The following is a 23,420-nucleotide window of genomic DNA, read 5'->3' on the forward strand; positions in this document are numbered from 1 at the left end:
CCATCCAAGTCTGTTTCTATTTTCTGCATGGCATGAATTAAATACATTGCAGGAGCATGTAACTTAAGTTTTACTTTTTCTAAGAATCTTTCTAAATCCAAACATTTAGCCCTATTTCTGTTGCTATCCTTATTTCAGCTGTTCCTATGACATGCTGGTTAGCCGTGCTAATTCTGTTTGCTTAGATCAATGTCTTTTGCATGAATATTATAAAATTAGTTGTGTGACTAATATTACATGGTGCTATATCTATGGTGAAACTAGTAATGGCGGACATCTTGATGGAAATAATAATAACACAAATATATAATATGATCTCATTATTACATTTTTTTAGTGTAATATCTGTGTTTTCTTTGGATGTTGAAATTCTTGCTTTTTAGATGGCTTCTGTGTTTTGATCGCTTTTCTGTTTGTTGTCCAAATACTGTACTTTTAACCCTTTCAAAAGCAGTTTCTACTCTAACAGCACAGTATTGTGTAGTTTGTAGACAGTCACTTTTGGAAAGGTTAAACTGTGTGTGGCATAATGTCTCATGTTGCAACCAAAGACATGGCACCATGGGTAATATCATTGACGCAATGTCCAGGATGGGAATAATATGGGTTAATTTATGTACTTTTTCAGCTGGAGAAGGATATGCGTAGGTTTATGCTCTTCCATCGGCGCTACTAACCAATCAATGTTTGCGCTCCTGCAACCATGTGACCTCTAGTAACCAATCGGCAGCAAGACTTCAATACATCGTGCCTTGACCTCTCATAGGGAAGAGGCCACTATCTTGCCAAGCAAGAGCAAGTTATCATATCAGAAACTCAGTCTTGTGAACATAGAGGACCGGTGCTTCAGTGTGTGCAACTGATGAATTTCAGAGCGTCTGTTGCCGAAACTCAACAAGACTTCCAGTTAGTTCAGTAGATGGTCCACTGTTGGAAGACTGTTGGCTGACCTGCCTTCTGTACATAGATGTACCTTGTGTCTGTTTGTGCCTTGTTAGAACTGTGACAATGTGTTCATGCATGCATCTAGCTCCGTATCCCGACGCCAGGCCTGCCTGTATATGCTGCCCCCCACCTAGCATCATGCAGGTGTGCGATACTAACCCAGCGCTCTGCATGTATTTAATGCCACCTGTACCAGCAACCTAAATGCTTGTCCACTACCTTGTGTTCCAATTTAACAGGTTATGTGCCTTAAGTACATTACAAAGCGGTATTGAATGACCAAAATGATATTTTTAAGTAAAAAGCAATGAATTAGCATTGTGTAACTTTTCAAGTTCAAGGATGAATTGATTTCTTTCATTCAATAATCTACTATCTGCACTGCATTTTCTTTAAGAGTAAGTGACATTTTAAGACTGAGTTAATACTCTCAGCTATGACAGTAACAGCAATCACTCCATGTGCACCATGCACCGCCAACATATCCTGTCACTGCACTACACCATTTGTTGCTTAGCTGGTCTAAGGGAGGTAACTCCAAATATGCAGATTCACAGCAATAATGTCCGAACCTATAGCTAGGTTCCTTCTGTGCACGTTCACGAACTGCATAAGCATATTTGTATTGCCGATACTTATTACAAGGATAATTTGTTATCCATGTTTTTAAATACCATAATATGATGTTTTTATGGGTCACAAGATTTTCTTCATTTTGAATCACAAGTTCTGTATCAGGGATTTTACTGTCTGTTTAATGTAAACTTAATCATAATTTAAACTCTGATTTTGTTCACTATCCTTATCCTAAGACTCTAACAGATATATACTGACTGCAAGCTTTACTAAATTCACTTGATACATCGTGTGTTAATAATAAGTATTTTCTTGAATAAATATGACTTATTATAAAAGATGTTCTAGCATATTTTGCATCAACAATTTCTCTTAAGTACATCTGCTTGAAGATTAAAATCTTTATGTTCTAGGGTTTTTACATGAAATATCAGCTAAATTTCAAAATAAAACTGAATAATAAATATTTTCCTGATGTCATCATATCAATGCTTGATTTCTAATCCAGCAAGCTCACAAAATAACTGTCAACTGAAGATACTCTACAGTGTTCAATCCACAGCACGTACAATAGTTACCCTAATAATATACACGCTTACTTAAAACATACCTAAAATGGTACTTTGGATAAAGACTACTTTGGTCGTGAGCAAATGTTGAGTAGTTGATTAGAATCATATTATCTAAACCCATTGCTTTGATGTCTGTAATTTGACTGGGTTCATTTGCTTACTCCTTTAATTTGAAAATGTCCTTCCTACCTATTTGAATTATTAGACTGATTACGGTTGTCAGTTGTTTTATATACTGAAACCAGGAAGTAGAACATGTCAGCTGAAAAAGTTGCCGTCATTGTTCTGTAGGTATGGGGTAATGACTGAAATTTCAACTTACAAATCGATGATGTGTTGATTTTTTTAAAGGGGCTCATCATATTTGAACTTGTATATGAGTTTTTAGTGACAACAATTGCACTCCGAAGTGTTTCATTATGTCTCATTCAATAATTTTTTAAAACAATTATCAATAAATTTATGTTATTTCGGTGTATGACATATATCGTACATTGGTGATTGATGTGGAAATTGTAAATGTATTTTTTAAAATGATGTCATGCAATCAAATCAGGTCGGACATACTGTTACTACAGTTTAGGTTCTTCTTATATCAAATTTAGTATTTGCAAAGTGATTAGTTTTCAGGACAACAGCACCTGTAACTAGGGAAGACCCACTCTGTGTTTATGCAGTCTCTTAGGGATGAGACTCGACTCACCTGATACCCCTGGTTCAAATAATGAGATGTTCCTTTGCTTTGATGTGAATACTGATTGTTTGATGATATTTTCACCTATGGAATAGGGTATTTTCCTTCAGAGAAAAGATTCTTTCATTATTTCTAGGATGGTAAGGTGTGCTTTGAGGCAGGTGGTCCTCGTCAAGTTGTAAAGTGCTTTCATTGTATATTGTAGATAGAAAAGTTGTTATTGAACATTGATGTACATTGTTTTAGAGAGGGTAGATATTAAGCCAGCTTCCTGCATCATTCCAATTCAGTTGTTAGTTACTGTATTCAACATCTTAAGCATCCCTGGCTCAAAGTGTCTTTGTGTTGGCTACCAAACCCATTTTATTCTAATGAGATAAATCTTTATATATTTAAAAAATAATTTTTACAAAAATATGAAAATTGTCACTACAGGGTGGAAACCTCTTAAACTTACAGGGTACTTGAAACAAAAATTTAAAATCTTGTAACACTTAGCGGTGTGGGGCTTAATAGATTGAATACGGTACTTGAGTTTGATTGCTGAAATCATTCTTTTTACATCTGAGTGATATGGATCATAATTTGATGAAAGGTTGTTATCTCATGGAACTGATCATCATTGTTCATCATGAAGATCAAGAAGACACAGTGTGATGAAACAAGTGGTTGATAGTGTGAGTACTCATTCATTGCCTGGGATATGACACTGAATGGTCAGCGTTCTGTGTTATTGATCCAGGTTTCACACCATCCATCACATGCAGCCATTGTGACCACATAATCCACCATTTTTCTCACAACTGGCTCTGGATTGTAGAGATCAGACCACACAACCGACTTCTTGACCTGGAACCTTAGAGCAACCAACAAGACAACTCATGATGCATTTCAAGCATATTCAGAAATTAACGGAATGGCTACAGCAATTGAATATTTCATCATAAAAGAAACATATAATTTAAAATTGCAAGAAATTCCTATATTAATTAATGGTGCAGTAGTTAAAAATCAATTTATTTACAAAACCTTGGATATGAAGAATTATTTATATGTGAATGTCCATTTAATATTTTAAAATATTTACAAAGAATGTCCATCTAGAATAAAAGTAGATTTTTTCTGCACAAAGATTAGAATTACAAAAGCTTTGCTTTATATTGCAGTCGCTGGCTACAAGATTGTATATATGTGTTGTGCTTCTGCCCAAGCTGTGTAAGAGATACCTCACTACTAGATATTTATTGATGTTTATGGTATATTTGTATTACCACTGGTGCATTTAATGTCACTGTCGCTCTGATAGCCACATACTATTTGGCTACCACTCATTTATTCTTGTAGACATTTTATACAAAAGTTGTAAAATAATATAACTAAATGATATTGTTCCACCATTAAAATATCCCGTCATTTGTTTTAATTTTGAAAAATAAAATCTAAAATTTGAAAAAATTATTCATGACTGCTTATAATTTAAGGCCTTTGAAATATTTAAGGCCTAAATTGCCGTACCGATTGTATTGAAATATAGTTTGCATAAACAATTATTTATTTTTTTTATAGTATTTAATAAATGTGGTAGCTACTCTTTTTGAGTGTGTGTTTATGATTAAAAAGGCCAAAGATTAATAGATCTCGACTTTGAATTTGAAATATCTTTTTCTGGAGAGAAAAATGACAACTCTTACCTTTCTTTAAGGTAAAGTGTACAAAAATTATGACTAAATTGAAATATGAACGAGCAATAAATGTATATGCCAGTTTGATAGGGTGATGCCCTCTGTACATTATGTGGTCAATATTTTGTTATGTAAATGTGATATTGAACTGTACCACTTACAATAAAATAATAAACAAAATACTACCAAGTTTGTTGACATCTTATTTTTTCTTACGTTCATTTTCAGCAATTTCATAAATAATTGCTAAAATTTGAAACAAATCAGCAAAAAGCAAACATATTTTTACTCACCTGGATAAAAGGTCCAGGTTTTGTTACAATGACATGCATTAAAACAGTTAGTGAGCCTCTCCACCCTATCCCATTAGTCTCGTTCAATGACAAGCATGGGTTGTTGAAGACAAATTCTAACCATGATTACACAATGCCATTTAGAAAGTGGTCAAATGTAACATATGTTATATTTGGGATTACACTTTCTTCGTAAAGTACAGATTCATCCGGGATTCGAACCCACACTCTCAGAGTCAGGCACCTAATCGCCAGCACACAAAGTCAGACGCCTAGACCGCTCAGCTACCGTTTCCGTGGGGAAGTTGCGGTGGCTGAGCGGGTTAGGCGGCTGACTTTGTGTGCTGGCGATTAGGTGCCTGACTGAGAGAGTGTGGGTTCGAATCCTGGATGGGACTCAACCCCAAAAAGTACTAGAATCTGTACTTTTACTCAGAAAGTGTAATCCCAAATATAACATATGTTAAATTCTAACCAGGACCTTCACAGGTTTCAAGGGTCCAATTAGAAAAAGCGGGACATGTTGCAAAAACACTTTCCTCATTTCATGGCTAAGAATTTCATGACTGAATTTTTGTTAACATGAGATTCAAACAACAGCAATCTTGTATACATAAGCCGAAGTCAGTCAATGAGAAGTTGATTGGTGTAGCAAACTGATCCAATTAACAAACCAGCACGGCTCACACCTTTCCGCCATTGACGGGTGAGTTCAAAAGGCAGAATAGTGATTTTACAGAAATCACTGTCTGTGCTAATCAGACTGGAACTGATAAGATGCCCCTATTAGTGATATGGAAATCATTAGATAAACAAATGCTTAGGCGAAGGAATTAGGACTGGATCATCTTCTTTTCTACCCTCATAGACATACCTATGTCTCGAATACATCGATAAGTCGAATTTATTACTTGGTCCCCAGCGATTCGACTCATCGGGATTTGACTGTACTATTACAAAAAAGTAGGGGAACCTGAACTTTCAATTTGGATAGGAAGTATAAGGCTTAACAAACCTTTCAAAGACAGACATCTTATGAACGCGCCACCACTTCTCTTTACCACCACCCCTAAACACAACGCATGGGATGCATGTGCACAACGCAGTAGCCCCATACACGTGCATGGGGTGTCATTACTGGTTTTGACATTTTTCAAGAAGTTTGATTAATCACTGTAGACCATTAATTTGACAAGCATTTTGCATCACACAGTTGTTAGTGTTTGTTTGTAGCCATTTGTTTTGTTTGAAAATGAAAATGATACACATGCAAATTTCACGTCATACACCAATCATCTTTTCAAGAGCGATTACTGTACAAACAACTATGGTCGTAAGGAAGTGCAAGTGGTGAGGCACTCTAAAACATTCATTATTAGCATATCAACATTGATTGGCTCCTATATATCTAATTTTCAATCTCCTATATATTTTTTCAGTGGTAAATAAAGAATGAATTTCCCCTATTTTTTTAAAGAGTATACTTTGAATCTGAGCAACAGTGCTATGGGACATGTTCCTTCCCCAACAACATGTCCAGTCAAGCAAGATGATGTTACTGGAGCATGAAAACTGTACAGTGTTTCTTCAAACCAGGGTCCCAATCCACAAAGCCTTTGTAGTACCATGAGTTACGACAAGTCGTAACATTAAGCACACTTTGTGGATCGGGATCCAGGCACATAGCTAGTCTAGATATGAACTGATGATTTTTGAGTTTGGTATATTTTGAAAATTATTTTTATATTTGAGTTTCTATAGCAACAACAATGACCAAGACTAACATTGAGGTAGTTGTGCCATCAACAAATCATGTTGACATATCCACAACTAGCATTTAGCATTGTGGGGGATATTGATGACTGATTCCTTGTTTTTCAATAACAACACAAAATTAAATGCAATCATCATTTTATTTCATTTGTATAAGTAAACAAATCATGATAAGTACATTCAACATCTTTGGGGCAAAGTGAATATCAAACAGGCACTCAGTTATGTATATTTCAAACTTCAACAGACTCAATAACACCGTAACCATATATATCCATAGCATATAAATAATCAAACTGACCTTGTTTAAGGAGGACAAGTTTCATGGATAGACAACTTCTTTATTCTGTATAGGGGACGTTTCGACTTGTTTGACAACATTAGGATCTATGTTGAAACGTCGCCTATACAGAATAAAGAAGCTGTCTATCCATAAAAATTGTCCTCATTCCTCATCTCCTTAACTTCTAGAATGACGATCAAAGAACTGACCTTGTTTGTTACAGTAAATCTTATCATCGTATAAATCCAATGGCATAGCTGTTCAAACAAATGCCCAGTCCAGTGTCCCAGATCAGCAACATTTTCTGAAGGATTGGCTGTTTATTTTCTCTAATGGTTCACAGAACTAGGCATAATAAATCCCATAAAACAAAACTGAAGTTGGAGATAGCAGCTGGGCTCATTTGGTGCTTGTGTAGACTGCTTTCTTCATATCCATCTTTTGGGCTGACCTGAATACATGACCTTGAAATTGACCTCTATTTACATATGACCTTGAAATTGACCTCTATTTACATATGACCTTGATTTTGACTTGTATTTACAAATGACCTGATTACCTTTATTTAACAGTATTTCTTAGAATTATCAGAAACTAATTCCTGAGTTAAATTTTGGTAGAAAATAACCTCTAATTTCATTATTTTTGACAATTATGGTCAACACACGAACTGTAGGTTTGGTTAACCAACTAACTTCATTTGGCATAGCTTCATTGCTTTTAAAAGTAACAAGCCTTCTGGAGCTTGTAAGAAGCTCGAATATATGAACCATGGTTCCTAATTATGAGCAAGATATGACTTCATGTACACCAAGAATGTTTGGGAAGATGGTGACGCCGACGGTATTGATAGTGATGAGAATCCACACAAGGGTTTCTGCTGAATGACCAACAGTGATCAACACTCAAGTCCAAGTAGACACATTTGTCTCTTTCCTAAATGCCAGGCTGTGAAGGGACAGCATGAACTGTACTGACCATGCTTTGAACACCAACCATAAAAGACATTTTTGTCTTCTTTAATCACTATAGTTCAGCCAGGAACCATTTTAGTTTGATGAAAAGCTGAACCTATTTCCTTTAAGAATGTTAAACTTGCAGTATTAAATGATTTAGATGATGATAGTAAAGGTCTTGGCTTTATAGAATTGGAACATGCAGTTGGACCCCTTGTGGTGTTTAAGATAGGTTTCTGGAATATCAAGGTCTTGATTATGGAGGTGCCACTGTATTATGTAGCATGCCTGGTCATATCACACTGTAATTTATTTTTATACTTCAAAAATGTCACTGCAGATGTGCAAAGTATACAGTCAGTCAATATGCTTAATATACTGGTCCGTAGAATGTCAATTAATGACTGACTTCGAGTATCTTTATTCCACAATAAGTGGAAGAAGTCAGAAATTAATCTTCACATGAAACATTACATAGCTGTTGTCCCTTCCTATTGAACACTGGCAGATAGTACAGTCATGCACAAAAATAACTGCCTCCTTGAACTGTTCTCCAAGAAATGTCAGATGTATCACGTTCCAGTTTTTAGACAGGAAACATTGTGTGAAGACATCATCCCTTGATGTTCTCAGCTGTTCACATGAACATGGATCTTGGTTCCTGAACTGCTTGACACTGGTGTATTGTGGGATTGCCGAGTTGACTGGAAGCGAGACGGGCCAGTTGACAGTGAGAACTCATAAGGGTCCATACTGTTTGTGGCTATTCTTAGTCTGTCAGCTGAAAGGAGAGAATGGATCATATACACTGTGAGGTGAAGAGAATGGCTCTGACATACACTTATAGAGGTATGTATGTATACAGAAGTATAGATATGCTTCAAGAACAGACACTAGTCTCTTCCTTGGTTTCAGCCAGTCAGGTATGGTGACAGACTACACCAGCCAGATCATAGTCAACGGCAGTGTTTAAAACTCCCAAAATCCCAAGCCAGACAGCTGGACTGGTAACTTAAAAATAATTACCAGTCTGGATACAAACTTGCCTGTCCGGTTTTCAACAATGAAAAACAAAAAAAAAATCAGGTTTCTGAATACTTTACTGTGTAGGCATCGCAATGAACAACAAAGCACTAACAGGCAATGCACCCAGTTTAGGTAAACTGAAAGTACATGTGTTGTGATTGGTTATTGTAAAATGAACTGTCCAATCGTAAATAGTTTAACATAATTATCATAGTACCTTAAACACAGCAAACTGACGACAAGAGAACTTGTCTGATGTTATGATATATTTACTGTTAGGGGTGAAAACATCTGCCAGACCACCGGACAGGCTGCTTTTGAAATTTGACCGTCCGAGATGAAAATAGACTGTTCCGGATGGTCGGGCAGGTGGAAATTTTAAACGCTGGTCAACGGGTTGTTTGACAATAGTTGTCAAAAGACCAAACACTATCTACATTAAGCATAGACAAGTAATGTTCCTTTTTATGTCAAAATACCTTCAGGGAAGACACATGGGGTATAGGGCATCTATTCTGCCCCAGAGTCCAGTAAAGGAGGTGAACAAGAGTACCAGGTACCTTTTCTGTCCAAGATTTCTTATGCTGGGAGAAGCAAGTGTAGTGGTGGCTATTCTATCTCAGCTTCACCATAGAGAGGCAAGCGAGGGGAAGTCAGGACGTTTCCTGCACAAGAATTCACATAGCAAAACAAGCAAAGGTACTAGGAACTTGTTCTGTCCAGGTAAGGAAACAACGAGACATGCGGCAGTACTATTTTCAGTTCTGGAATTCACACACCAGTAGTGAGATCCTCCGACACTCCCCTGTGACTGCTCAGATGACCACAAACAGTAAGACCTAAGTCTAGATATTCCAGACGCACATATCACACAACAATACTCACATATTTTGGCCTCTGAATGAGAGCTGGTGGCAAGGTCCTTCCATGTTGTCCAGTAGCTGAAACAAAGACAACAGATTCTCTTGTACACCAGTTTAAAAGATGTAGATGTGAACCAATAACAAATATTGACCGATGCAATACTACAAATAACTCCAGTCATTTAATCACATTTGACATTTTTTAAAGAAGACAGGGGATTTAATTAAATCATTCCTGAAAATAAAATAATTTATCTCTGGCTTAACAAACACAAAACCTTGATGCTAATTATACTGTTCTCGGTCCACACAATACCATCTGGCTCCTTCCAGTGCAAGACATCCCAGGTGCCATAAGACTAATTAATGGTTTAAAACAAGAAAAAGGTTGTCATTCTTTCACTGAAGAGATGACTGATCTAGCATGATGACAAGCGACATACTCATCAAAGTTGAGACTGGTGGTCCAGTCCAGCAGCTCGTCCACCTCCCATTCTTCCAGTGCGTCTGCTCCGGACGCTTCCACGGTCGCCACCATCCCAGCTGCAGCGCCCTCTATCAGCTTCACGGTCTCGTAGTCATCAGCCTTGGCCTTCAACATGCCATCATGGTACCTGCCAACAAACGTATGGCATTGTGGACATATATTTTTGGTAACATTAAACATATGTATTAGTAAAAATGAAATTTATCATATGAATGAAAAATATACCTGATTCTCCACACAAAGTTTTCAATTTTCTTGTGAAGAAGATATCCAATCAGACAAATATCTTAGACCCATAACCTATCAGAGGTCTATCATAACGTCTATCAAAACATTAACAAAGCATTTCTATCTCATGAGCTTAAAATCAACGTCCAATCAAACTGACTCTTCTGAACAAGCGCATGGCACAAATCTAATTTAGAACCAGGACCTGGTCCATTCAGACCTTCAGGTGGAGTTTGGCACAGATCTTAGTTCAGAATTTGAACTTTCTTGGAGCAAACCCACAAATACATTTCTTGAATCGGAAGACATATATACATTATCTTTCAGCAGTTTGTTCCCGGTCAGTTAGGTGTGGGAAGGAAGTCCTTAAGCTACCAAAGCATGCTTTGTCTGAAGATGGTATGAAGCAAGATGAGGCCAGTACTGGTTGTGTCAATGCTGGCTTCAGCCACAAAGGAATAGTGTAGTTTTGAGAGTATGGTTATTTCAAGGGTCATGTCATTCGAAACACTCTCTAAATGATGACGGCAAATGGTTCTGGGTATCTTTGAAGTCGAATTGTGATGTAATTTGGCACTTTGGATAACAGTGGATGCATCATCCAAAACTTACATCTTCTTCATCCAGTTTATCTTCTTCTGTTTCCTCCTCTTCTCAACATCTTGTTTCCTTGCCAACTGAAATCAGGACAATATTCCAAATCACACACAATGAGTCTTCTATGATGCTTCAATTTGTAATGAAGATGTGCATCCTTCAGGAATACCAGAATCCTAAGATCATCAGTTCAAATCCAAAGCCTGATTCTGATCCTCAGTTTAGATACTCAGCCTCAGTTCAGGCAGTCACCGCAGCATCAACTGATGGTCAACCTGTTATGGAACTACAGTACCAACCGACACGAGCCATATGGTCACTATACCACAAACATTTAGGAATCCTGTTGGGAACAAAATGGTGGCTGATGTGACATGGGGCCAAACTGAAAAGGGTAATTTCGACATTGATCATATCTGACTTCTTTGAAGTGACTGGTTACCTTATCATGGTGGAATTCATATTTCTTGTTGGATGTCTGCCATGTGACTGGGTCAGACATAATGTGATGGATCAGACGATCAGACACTAGACGCCAGCCATTGTTCTCAACTCTCTGATACCATCCATCTTTGTCTGGAAAGGATCAACACAACATAAAATGAATGTTTGTTGTTAAACACTGCCATTAGCCCTAGACCAGCCATATCATGGCACCATACAAACTAGTGCTTGATATTATGAGCAACTCAAATAAATGAATATCCATAACCATTAGTCGCCCCTAACAACAGGGTATGTTCTACCTTGTGACCCAAATCATATTTGTGTGGTGTGCATGATTTGGAATGAATAATGCTACTTCACATTTTAATATTTCTCTACACAGTAAATGCTTCACAAATCTCAGCACAAGCACTTGTAAATGTGGGTGGTGGGGTAGCCTAGTGGTTACAGCTCAGCTGTCATGCCCAAAACCCGGGTTCAATTCCCCACATGGGTACAATGTGTGAAGTCCATATCTGAAGTGTTCCACTGTGATATTTTTAAAATATTGCCAAAAGCTGTGTAGAAAACCTCACTCACTCACAGACTCACTGAGTAGCGCTAACATAGCTTTGTGAGTATGAGCCCTTAATAGAAAGCCTTAATACATCATACTCTTTCTGGAAATCTCACATTGTTTCATGTCACAAACAAACAAACAAAATTTTAATGAAATATACTTCTCAAAGACTTAAAGAACATCCGAACTCATATAGCGATAGTTTATCCATCATGCTGAAATATAAGCTGAAATGTTTAAACCAAACAATGCACAAACATACCGAACTAAACCTTGCTTCATCTAACAATTATCTAAAAAATATATCAAAAGCTTAAAATGCAATGAAAATTGCATTTATTTTTTTTCTGTCTGAATGGTCTGTGGGTCTGCCTTTAACAAAGAATTGGAAAAAACAAACTGCTACATTTATCTAAAAAGAGCAGTAAAGAAACGAAACCAATGATTATTCTGCGTCTACAGTGTTCCACTGACCTGCGCCCGGCCCAATCACTGGCCTGTTTTTGGTGTGTTTGTCCTTGGCCTTGGTATGCTTGGCCTCTGGTCGCGTGTAATCTTTTGGGCTGTTGGCACACATGTCGACGATGTTGCGGTGGGTGAAGATCTTGTAGTAGATGTTTGGAGGGAATCTCTCCTGTGAGGATGTGAGGTAGCTAATATTACTCCTTACAGTGATGCTGCTACAGTTTGTGTCCAGGCTTAAACATAGCCTCATCTACAGGCTAGATCTAAGTGTTTGCCACTAATGTGGCAATGTCCCACGCCGCTAAAGAAGAACGAAATATTTATAACATATTTACTAAGAAGGTCAAGGTCACCAAAATCGGCTGGTGTCTGCGTAATCTCCTAATGTAGGCTGTCACCAAATTTGAAGACATTGGGTACAACAGTTCATGAGATACCGCGTTAACAAGAGGTTGAAAAGTGGTCAAAGTGTTGTTATGACCTTGAAATTATGGGCAAGGTCACCAAAACCGACTGGTGTCTGAGTGATCTCCTTAATGTAGGCTGTCACCATATTTGAAGACATTGGGTACAACAGTTCATGAGATATCGCGCTAACAAGAGTCTGAAAAGTGGTCAAAGTGTCGTGGTGACTTTGAAATGAAGGTCAAGGTCACCAAAACCAACTGGTGTCTGCATAATCCCTCAATGTAAGCTGTCACCAAATTTGAAGACATTGGGTACCACAGTTCATGAGATATCGCGTTAACAAGAGTTTGATAAGTGGTCAAAGTGCCATGATGACCTTGAAAATAAACAAAATGCAAGTTATTTTGTATGGTTTTAATAAGCACCCTATTTGTCAATCTAAGCATCAAGTGGGCTTATTATGGTAAATATGATATGCACATATTCTGTGATCTATATGATGATAATAAAATATACCAAATGTTCATCATTGAAACAAATGAACAAGCATTAGGGGAGGGTCAACATACAAGATAGGGAAGTCAAGATTCTTGTTAATTACACAAATGAACATTCCCTGTGCACCACAACCTCACAATATTGACCATCAGCTATGAATACACAATGCCATTCAGAAAGTGGTCAAATGCAACATATTTCATTTGGGATTACACTTTTTCAGTAAAGTAACGATTCTAGTACTTTTAATCCCATCCGGGATTTGAACCCACACTCTCCAAGCCAGGCACCTAATCACCAGGGCCTAGATTTTCGAAACTCTCTTATCGCTAAGATAGTCATTAGTGCCATACATTAACATTAACTTATGACTATCTTAGTGCTAAGAGAGCTTCGAAAATCTAGGCCCAGCACACAAAGTCAGCCATCTAACCCACTCAGCCACTGTGGCTTCCACAAATATTGTAGTCAGACAACTGGTGGTTTAGATCACATCAGCTGATTCACTTCAAGGGATGGACATTTCTTTTCCCAACTTGAGGCCTGTATCTGAACGTCAACAATATCCCCACTCACCCCAGCGAGGCGGAAGCGCACATGGATGCCTGCTGCCGAATCCAACATCTTGGCCTCATTGGGGTTGATGCATCTCAGCATGAGACCTGGATCTCCCCTGGTCCGGAAGTTGATCAGGTCTCGATAGTAACGATACACCTGGACATCCTGTACAAATAACAGTTTGTTATTTTTGTGACTCTTTGATGATCTTTCTTAGAGGTTAATGGATGACAAAGTAGACTCATTTTACAGGTCCCACCTTCTTCCTTTTGTTGTAACAATGTTTCGGTATGGACAGTCAGTACATGGATCAATACTGAACCATCATTTTTACAGTAAAATAAAGAAGATGGTATGCATAAATAGTGTCTATTTTAATTCATTTAAAATATTTCTTGTGTAATAATTGACCATCTTTCTTATCAGAAATACGAGTGAATTCCACTACCTTTTTTCAAAAATATGGAATATGGGTTTGAAAAAAATTCAAGGCACTGGGGATTCTCCTAAAGACTTTGAACGTTGGGATCCCAAAATCTGAAATTCCTGTTTTGTAGAGCACCAGGCAGGACAACAACAAGTACCATCTGTTAACCTCTCATGGTGTCATATAGCCAGGAGCAAACTCCTGACCTATCACACTTCAGGCAAACACTTAGCTCACTAGACTATGGAGGTGTCAGTTGCATGGGGAACAGATAGCAAAGGTATGGATCACAGTGAAATGCCCACATTGTCCAACAAATCAGAATGTACCATGAACTCCAATTCATTTTACAATATCCCTTGAAACAATGTGCCTGCAACTTACAATGTGCCTTCCATGTGCCTGCAACTTACAATGCGCCTTCAACTTACAATGTGCCTTCCATGTGCCTTTAACTTACAATGTGCCTTTAACTTACAATGTGCCTTTAATGTGCATGCAACTTACAATGTGTCTTCAATGTGCCTGCAACTTACAATGTGCCTTCCATGTGCCTGCAACGTACAATGTGCCTTCCATGTGCCTGCAACTTACACTGTGCCTTCAACTTACAATGTGCCTTTAATGTGCCTTCAACTTACAATGTGCCTTCTCCAAGCTCTCTGTATAATTATCACAGCATCTGTGTCCGGTATTGGCCCTTCTCGTATTTTCTTGACCACAACAGTGGTTTTCTGCTGCATGCTGATGGCTGTTTTGTCCGACAGCTGTGGGGACATGTCCTGTCGCTGCTGGTGTTGATAGTGCCGCTGTTGCAGGCGCTGTGATGGTGAGTTAGTTGCCCTTGATGAACCCCGGCTGGCTATAACCGGCTCCTTCCGGACCTCCTCCTGTTCTTGTTTTTTGCCCTCCCAAATCTGGAGATACGCTGCACTAAACTCTTCAAACCTGGAACAGAACAGATAAGGCTGTGAGAAATGCATCTTTGGTGCAAACCCATCACATACACATTAAAATGGGTCCAGGAATCAAACCCATCACTTACGTTATTAAGGGGCGGTGGTGTAGCCTAATGGTAAAGTGTTCTCTAGTCACAAAAAAACCCTGAGTTCAATTCCCCACAAGGGTACAATGTGTGAAGCCCATGTCTGGTGTCCCCCGTCGTGATATTGCTGGAATATTGCTAAAACCTAAACTGAATCACTAAATTATTAAAAGGGATCTAGGATTTAAACCCATCACTTACATCTTTTTAAAGGGGTCTAGAATTTAAACCTTTATTTACATTATTAATATAGAGCTATGATCTAAACCCATCAATACATAATAAATGGGATCTTGGAATTAAACCCATCACTTACATTATTACAAGGGATCAAGGAGTCACATGTTTGTATTTTCTGGCCCAAGTAGAATATAGTTTATTTCCAGGACATATATCTAAAATGGCAGATCAACTCTTTGAGTTCAAATCTGACACATTTAAACCAAATGTTATTGAGTGCCAGATTTGTAGGATACATATTCTGAACATGTGGAAGGTCAATGCATATGTGCATTCAGAATGCATAATGCAACAAATCTAGATAAATACACACAGGTCAACTGACACTGTTGCACTTACGTGGGTATCTCTTCAGGTGCCACGTCAGCCGACTTCAGTTTCCTTACACATTCTTCATAAGCTATCATCATCTTGTCTGAAGTGGGTGGCTCTTCTCCCTGGGGAACATAACATGAACTGATTCAGGAAGTGGGGTGGGTGGGTTTGCCACTTTGGCAAGGTATATTAATGTATATCGAGATATTGACGTGTCATTTATTTGTTTGTTGTGTAAGGTGCGCTCAGCAATATACCACCTATTTGACATCAGTCTGTAAGTAATGGATGGAGTCTTACCCTTTCGATCCTGTTTGACGCCTCTTACAACTAGCATGGTTTGTAAGAACTATTCTAACCTGGATCTTAACAGTATCAATACATTTTTAATGTCAATGGCATACTAATACAAATTTTTGACCATTGATACTAAAAAGAACTTTCATATTTGATGAGATTACCATGCTTATAACAGAGAATAACCAAACTGGAATTTCAATTCGGCTATATTTAGACAAGAATTCTTTTCGAGTTGATATAGCACTACTGTATTGTCCAATCAATGACCAGTATATAGTGCTGACAATCCTAGAAACATGAACAGGGTGAATCTGGGATCTAAACCCATCATCATTGGATGCGTGTTTTACTAAGGGAGATAACTCTAAACAGCAACTTGTGGCACAGGAGATGACAGGGCCAATATTAACAGATGGATACTGTTGTGGTCTCAGTATACTGAGGTTTATGGTATTTATACGTCTTGTGTATTGGCAAATAAATTGTATCGCATTCTATAAGACCAGTGTTTACAGTTGACCTCTACCTCGCCTGTGTGAACATCAATGCTGATGAAGTCCTGCAGGTTTTCAACATCCTTCAGTCGCTGTAGATGATGTTTGCTGTCACTGTAGACGGCGGTGCTGCTTGTCTTGGGTTCTATAGCATCATACACATTGCATCTGGAACATGGGAGTATGTCATAATCAATTACATATCAATATATTCTTTGGTTGCTCAACAGCTCTGTCTTACACTATAACTGTTATTTATTTATTTTGTTTGTTTGTTGTTTAACGCCACACTCAGCAATATTCCAGCCATATGACGGCGGTCTGTAAATAATCGAGTCTAGACCAGACAATCCGGTGATTGACAGCATGAGCATCGATCCAGACAATAGGGATACATTCATGACATGTGTCAACAACTAAGACTAAGAGAACTTGACTACCCGATCCTGTTAGTTGCCTCTTACGACAAGCATGGGACCAGTTCTAATCCAGATCTTCATGGGTTCTGTTACTTGTTTCTTAGACAATGTTTTCCATTACATTTTAGCGCTGTAACTGACAAAGTATACTCCCATAAACCAGTATCCAAGCTATTACTAGCAATACAGCTTTTACTGTTACTTATTTTAAACCATGATTTAGTGTTGTACAAACCTTACATACTTAACTTCATTCAGTTGTGTATTGCATTTGTATGTATTGTATGTTCATTCACATTGTCAATGGAATTTTGTTACTTTAGAAAACATAGAATTTCTGTATAATGACTGAGTATTGTTTTACGCCGTTTTTAGCAATATTCCAGCAATATTAAGGCAGGAGACACCTGAATAAGAACCCATGTGGGGAATCGAACCTGGGTCTTCGGTTTGAGGAGCGAACGCTTTAACCACTAGGCTACCCCACCACCCCTCTGTGTAATGATGCAGAGTAGGACCATAATCATGGAACAACTCAGCAGAGGGCAACAGCAGGACTTTACACATTGTACCCATGTGGGGAATCGAACCCGGTCTTTGGCATTATGAGCGAACACTTTAACCACTAGGCTACTCCCATCGCCCCAAAACGAAACTCAGAGTCATATATCAGAGACAGTGTCAGACTGGCTGCCTCAAAAGTGTCTGGCACAATTGTTTACCTCCGGACTACAACTGTAAGAGAAGTACTTTGTTTTAAAGACTGGCTACCACTGTGAAACAGTCTCTTCGGATCTGAGAAACGTTACTGTTATTTGAGACATCTGTCCAATCAAATTCAACCATTTCTCAAGGTCAGTACAATTTGAAAGAGAAAGTGAATAAGAACCATTAGAACAAACTTTGATATCACTGGTATGAACAAACTTTGATATCATTGATAGGTACAAACTTTGATATCACTGATAGGGACAAACTTTGATATCATTGATAGGGACAAACTTTGACATCATTGATAGGAACAAACTTTGATATCACTGATAGGTACACACTTTGATATTGATAGGAACAAACTTTGATATCATTGATAGGAACAAACTTTGATATCATTGACAGGAACAAACTTTGATATCATTGATAGGAACAAAGTTTGATATCATTGATAGGTACAAACTTTGATATCATTGATAGGAACAAAGTTTGATATCATTGATAGGTACAAACTTTGATATCATTGATAGGTGCAAACTTTGATATCATTGATAGGAACAAACATTGATATCATTGATAGGAACAAACTTTGACATCATTGATAGGAACAAACTTTGATATCACTGATAGGTACACACTTTGATATCATTGATAGGTACAAACTTTGATATCATTGATAGGAACAATCTTTGATATCATTGATAGGTACAAACTTTGATATTGATAGGAACAAACTTTGATATCATTGATAGGAACAAACTTTGATATCATTGACAGGAACAAACTTTGATATCATTGATAGGAACAAACTTTGATATCATTGATAGGAACAAACTTTGATATCATTGATAGGTACAAACTTTGATATCCTTGGAAGTAAAGTACAGAAAAGTAACACTTTTACCAGTCATGGACTTATCATGATCATAGCTCTGGTAGGCTAAAAGTAAATGTGTAATACCTGGCTTTGTATCCCCTCGCACGCCGCTGTATCTCAATGGCTGCACTTATCTGGACATCTTCACTTTGCTTGTCACCAGACTGTATCAAGGACTGTAACAGAAGAATCATTGTCATGTCATACTTTTGGGTAAAAACAAAGTTTGGATAATCTCTACACCATGTGCACTGTAATTGTCACTCAACAAGTGTGTAACAGGTGTGTCTGATGATGTTCAACGTACGACAGGCTGGTTCCTGTCTCTCTTTATGCTGCAACATCTTTATGGTATAAACAGACTGGTTCAGTAAAAAGTCATTGAATTATAAACAAATCTAATTCAACTCTGTGCTGGTTAGGCCCTTTTGCTAAATTATCAGTGACTTAATGACTCATTTCAGCATTTGCATCCCCATTAAAACACAATTCCTGTCTGACACCTGGCCCTTTCACCTGTGAGCCAAATGCTTTTATCCGATAGAAACTGTTGTCAAGAAAGCAACATTTTCATTTAAAAAAATTATGAAAGTTTCTGCAAATATCATTCTGTAGCTATGTGACGGACAGCTATTCAAGATACACTGTGACTAACATCAGTCATTAACAAGTCAACCACCTCAAACATTGTGAAAAGAAAAGAAGAAAAAAGAAAAGAAAAACAGTACTACCCATTGACCATTACTATGTTACAAGGAACATAAAGTTTATTTAACCTTTGCTTACCCACATGAAGCAGCATTTCATAAAGCAACTAGACCACAGTTGAATCTCTACTCATGCATGTCTAAATGAAAAAACAACTTACCTTGCGTATATCCTTTGGTGCAGCTGCTAGTTCTCTACTCTTTACAGATCCTGTTAAAAAGTGAATATGCATGGCATAATTTTTTTAACTACGTACACATCAAACCTAGATGCGGGCTTTCAAAAAACAAAACCCAAATTAGAATAGAAGCTGGTCTCAAACAAACATTAGGGCTAGGAAAACAGTAATTCTACCATGGTAATGGTATAACAGTAAACTACTTTTATGAACATGCATATAATGATTGCCTGACAAAAGCCCCGCAGGACCGAAGCCCCACAGACAAAAGCCCTTTTTGGACAAAAGCCCCAGACATCTCAGACAAAAGCCCCAAAAGATATATATATATGAAAACAATTCAGCTTGGCCAAGACCGCTTGGTCTTACTAAGCAGTGAACGCTTATTTACCTTTGATGCGATTAACACTAATTTGTAAACTATAATTGAGATTATCATGTAATCTCAGTGTCAATGTCACTATGCATTTAAGAGGCCTTCAGACACAGTGTGATATCAAATCAGGGCAAAATGTCTGAGCGACCATGAAAACGCCCGCACACTGAATTGCCACATGTAACCAAGATAAAAAAGTCAGTCAGAGTCTTTGATGGCTGATTTCTGCACAAACTAAAGCATTTATATGCAGGGCTCCAGATAAGGGACGTATTGGTGTATGTACGGATAAAAAATATGCACGATACGGTAGGAAATAATTTAGAAAACGTAGCAGATACGAACCACAGCAATGGTGTATGGTCTTAGAATCATTTACAGACGTATTTTTCTGAACGAGTGTTGTTTTATTATTTATTGACCTGTTTACACAAGACTAGTAATGTTGTGGTGCATATATGAAACGAAACACAAGATTACTGACACGCCATTAAATTCCATTCAGTACTCAAAATGTATTCTTAAGTTTATCCAGAACTCCTATATTGAAAAAATAAGGAGTACGTACTCCTGATGTTGAAAAATTATCTGGAGCCCTGTATTATGACAGTGTATATGCCTGGATGTAATAAACAAATGTACATGTACTTTGTCAGTAAGTGTTTCATCTTTATACGCATTCATGTAATATGTGTTTCATGCACAATCGTATGTTCATCAAAGGGAGATAACTCCATTAAAATCTGTGTACCTCGGACTGCTGTCTAATTCGGACTTTTTAGTTGGTCCCAAGCCAGTCCGAATTAGACAGAGTGCACTGTATTTACAAAATTACTCCGCTGTTCATTAAATTAATGGAACAAAATTAATCATGATACTCAATTAGCTATTCACCGATGTGTCCAGCCCGTTTACTGCTGGTAGCCAGTACACTTGTTTCCCTTGCTCTAACAAAATCAACGCTTATTGGTTTGATTGCTTCCCAATGAGTAATATGGCAAACCAGACAGTGCTTGTTGTAGGTGTGGGACTGATGAAATGTGGAACACTTGGGCCATAGTGAGGTTGATCACTGACGTTGTGAGATGAACAATGTAAATTTAGAATGGACATTAGCATTAAAACCAATTAAACATAATACAACAGACAAATCATGTGTGTGATATGCAAAAGCTTTTTACATGTATTCATGTGTGTATGTATGTCACTTAAGTTTAAAGGATGGTGAATGTACAATGTAAATAAAATTAACATTTATAAAAGTAAAAACTATCTTTTATTCTGATACCTTTTTGGTCAATCTGGACTATCAGGTGTCCATTTTAACTTGGAAAATGGGCTCCTGTGATTAAATCACCTGGTCCATTTGTTACTTGTTATTGAGTCCTACGAGGACACTTCATTTTATAATTTACACTGGCCATTATTTAAATTTAAAAATAAAGTTTCTGCAAAGTAATAACATGTAGCTCGAGACTTGCCTTGGTAGTAACACATGTTTTGAATACAACTTCATCATATTCGTCACATTTGTTGATCTGATTTTCAATCGAAATGGACAAGATACGAAGCGCCGTAAAATCAGGTGTCGGATTAAATATAAATCTTCAAAGGCCAAATAGTGTTATGCTAGTATACATACGATTCATAATTGGTAATGATCTTACCTGGAAGGTTCGATATTTCTAGTAGTTGTATGATCTCTTTCTGTTTAAGCATGTTTGCATGTGTGTGTCCACTTTTGGCCGACCGATGATGGAATCAAGAATGTAAACAGTGAACAAACATTCAAAACAGGTGCTCCTTCTGTTTTTAAGATGACGTTATTGATCCCAAGTGTCAGCACATATGTGAATCATCTTCGCTAATCCCTTATCAGTGAACAGCACACATATTCCAAAAATCCTAAATGTGAGCGATATTCAATCGGTTGCTGATGTGAATTTGGTTGTCAATTTCAACAAACCCCACTTCCTGGCCTACGAACATGCGCAGTATACACAGGGGAGGTAATCCCAAATCCTACTACTTAGGGATATTACGCCGCTTTTTGCAATATCGAGTCGGCGACACAAAACGTTTTCATCAATCAGCGTGTATAGGAATTAAATACATAGAGCAGAAATGCTTATGGCAAAGGAAATGAAAAGGACAGTAATTACGTACTTTCTGATTGTTTGTCCAAAACTTTGCAAGTCATTGTTGGTTCACTTCAAGATAATGAATTTTCTAAAATGGCATCATTGAAAAATCTGACATGAAATCAGCCATTTTGGAAAATCTCATCAAACATCCTGACTACAAACCAAAATTCTCCGTATCAACATCAATCATTTGAAAATGAGGAAATTTCAGAAAAGCTTAGAAATCCAAAGAAAGAAGACAGAGACCAAGGCATCTTCTTTCCCAGTTTTTACTCCACTGTGCAATCATGACATCATCCACCACTATGCGATCCTTGATTGCTTTCATGCTTGTGTCACAATAGCCATCTTCTGGTCGTCAGTATACCTAACTGAAATTAATGAAACCCCTTTCTGTTAACCCATGAAGATCCGGGTCAGAATATTGATCTTCAGTAACCCATGCTTGTCGTAAGAGGCGACTAACAGGATTGGGTGGTCAGGCTCGCTGACTTGGTTGACACATGTCATCGTATACCAATTGCGCAGATCGATGCTCATGCTGTTGATCACAGGATTGTGTGGTTCAGACTCGATTATTTAGATATAGCTGGAATATTGCTGAGTGCGGAATAAAACTAAACTCACTTTCTGTTAATCTCTTTGGATTATTTTGAACATTGAACTTTCAAATTGACTTTGCCATCATATTGTAATCTTTGTACATCAATACTATCTCATATTCTTTGCAATTATGTTGCTATCTCTTCTATCCCACTGTGTATTGTCTAAATGCTCCATATATAATATGTATCCAGCATGCCCAGACGAGGCAAGAAGTAGTTCTGAAATTATTCATTGTATTCTGGTCAGTTTTTTTTTAATGTACAGTTTTCTGTGATCATGTGCAAATGATTTATTACAGTATCATCAGTGTTTGAAACTCCCCAAATTCCAAGCCAGACAGCCAGACTGGTAACTTAAAAAAAATTACCAGTCCGGATACAAACTTGCCTGTCCAGTTTTCAACAATAAAAAACCAAAAAATAAGGCTACTGAATACTTTACTGCATGTATTGTAAGGTTAAGGCTAAGGTACATGGCCTGGTTTAGAAACTAGAAGTCTGTTGCATTTACTGCCTCTCAATCAAGATCAGAGAAATATCTACCTGACCACCGGACAGGCTACTTTTGATATTTGACTGTCCAAGATGAAAAAGGAACATTCTGGATGGTCGGGCAGGCAGGAATTTTAAACGCTGGTATCATACAATCCATTCAGCTGTCATTGCCGGTA

The 23,420-nt window shown here is 37.6% G+C and overlaps 2 protein-coding genes and 1 long non-coding RNA gene across 3 annotated transcripts in view; 2 read left to right on the top strand and 1 right to left on the bottom strand.

The window, feature by feature from the left end:
* Positions 1-4,658, top strand: part of LOC124274848 (spondin-1-like) — a 129,375-nt gene extending 124,717 nt beyond the window's left edge. Inside the window, exon 14 of the mRNA XM_046710214.1 lies at positions 629-4,658. Within this exon, the coding sequence (XP_046566170.1) occupies positions 629-676 (48 nt within the window). The 3' untranslated portion in view covers positions 677-4,658. The remainder of the gene's footprint in view (positions 1-628) is intronic.
* Positions 4,659-6,661: 2,003 nt separating this feature from the next.
* LOC124274849 lies at positions 6,662-21,970 on the bottom strand. Its single transcript, XM_046710216.1, has 13 exons — positions 21,668-21,970; positions 19,607-19,656; positions 18,823-18,914; positions 16,764-16,899; positions 15,962-16,059; positions 14,979-15,285; positions 13,929-14,075; positions 12,456-12,615; positions 11,418-11,551; positions 10,991-11,055; positions 10,107-10,277; positions 9,686-9,741; positions 6,662-8,555 (listed from the first exon to the last, which is right to left on the bottom strand). The coding sequence occupies exons 1-13, from the start codon at positions 21,717-21,719 to the stop codon at positions 8,404-8,406; spliced, it is 1,620 nt and encodes a 539-aa protein (XP_046566172.1). The 5' UTR covers positions 21,720-21,970; the 3' UTR covers positions 6,662-8,403.
* Positions 9,025-16,230, top strand: LOC124274850. Its single transcript, XR_006898055.1, has 3 exons — positions 9,025-9,188; positions 12,032-12,035; positions 16,220-16,230. It is a non-coding gene; the product is annotated as an uncharacterized LOC124274850 (long non-coding RNA).
* Positions 21,971-23,420: the final 1,450 nt, after the last annotated feature.

Source organism: Haliotis rubra, unplaced genomic scaffold (genome assembly GCF_003918875.1).
Source record: "Haliotis rubra isolate DU_JTF1 unplaced genomic scaffold, ASM391887v1 Scf195, whole genome shotgun sequence".
NCBI lineage: Eukaryota > Metazoa > Mollusca > Gastropoda > Lepetellida > Haliotidae > Haliotis > Haliotis rubra.

Coding starts and splice junctions, on each gene's coding strand:
- LOC124274849 (XM_046710216.1), bottom strand. CDS start 21,719: ATGCTTAAACAGAAAGAGATCATACAACTACTAGAAATATCGAACCTT. Junction 11,056..11,417: donor ATGAATTCCACCATGATAAG/GTAACCAGTCAC, acceptor TCCTGATTTCAG/TTGGCAAGGAAACAAGATGT. Junction 10,278..10,990: donor ATAAACTGGATGAAGAAGAT/GTAAGTTTTGGA, acceptor GTTTGTTGGCAG/GTACCATGATGGCATGTTGA.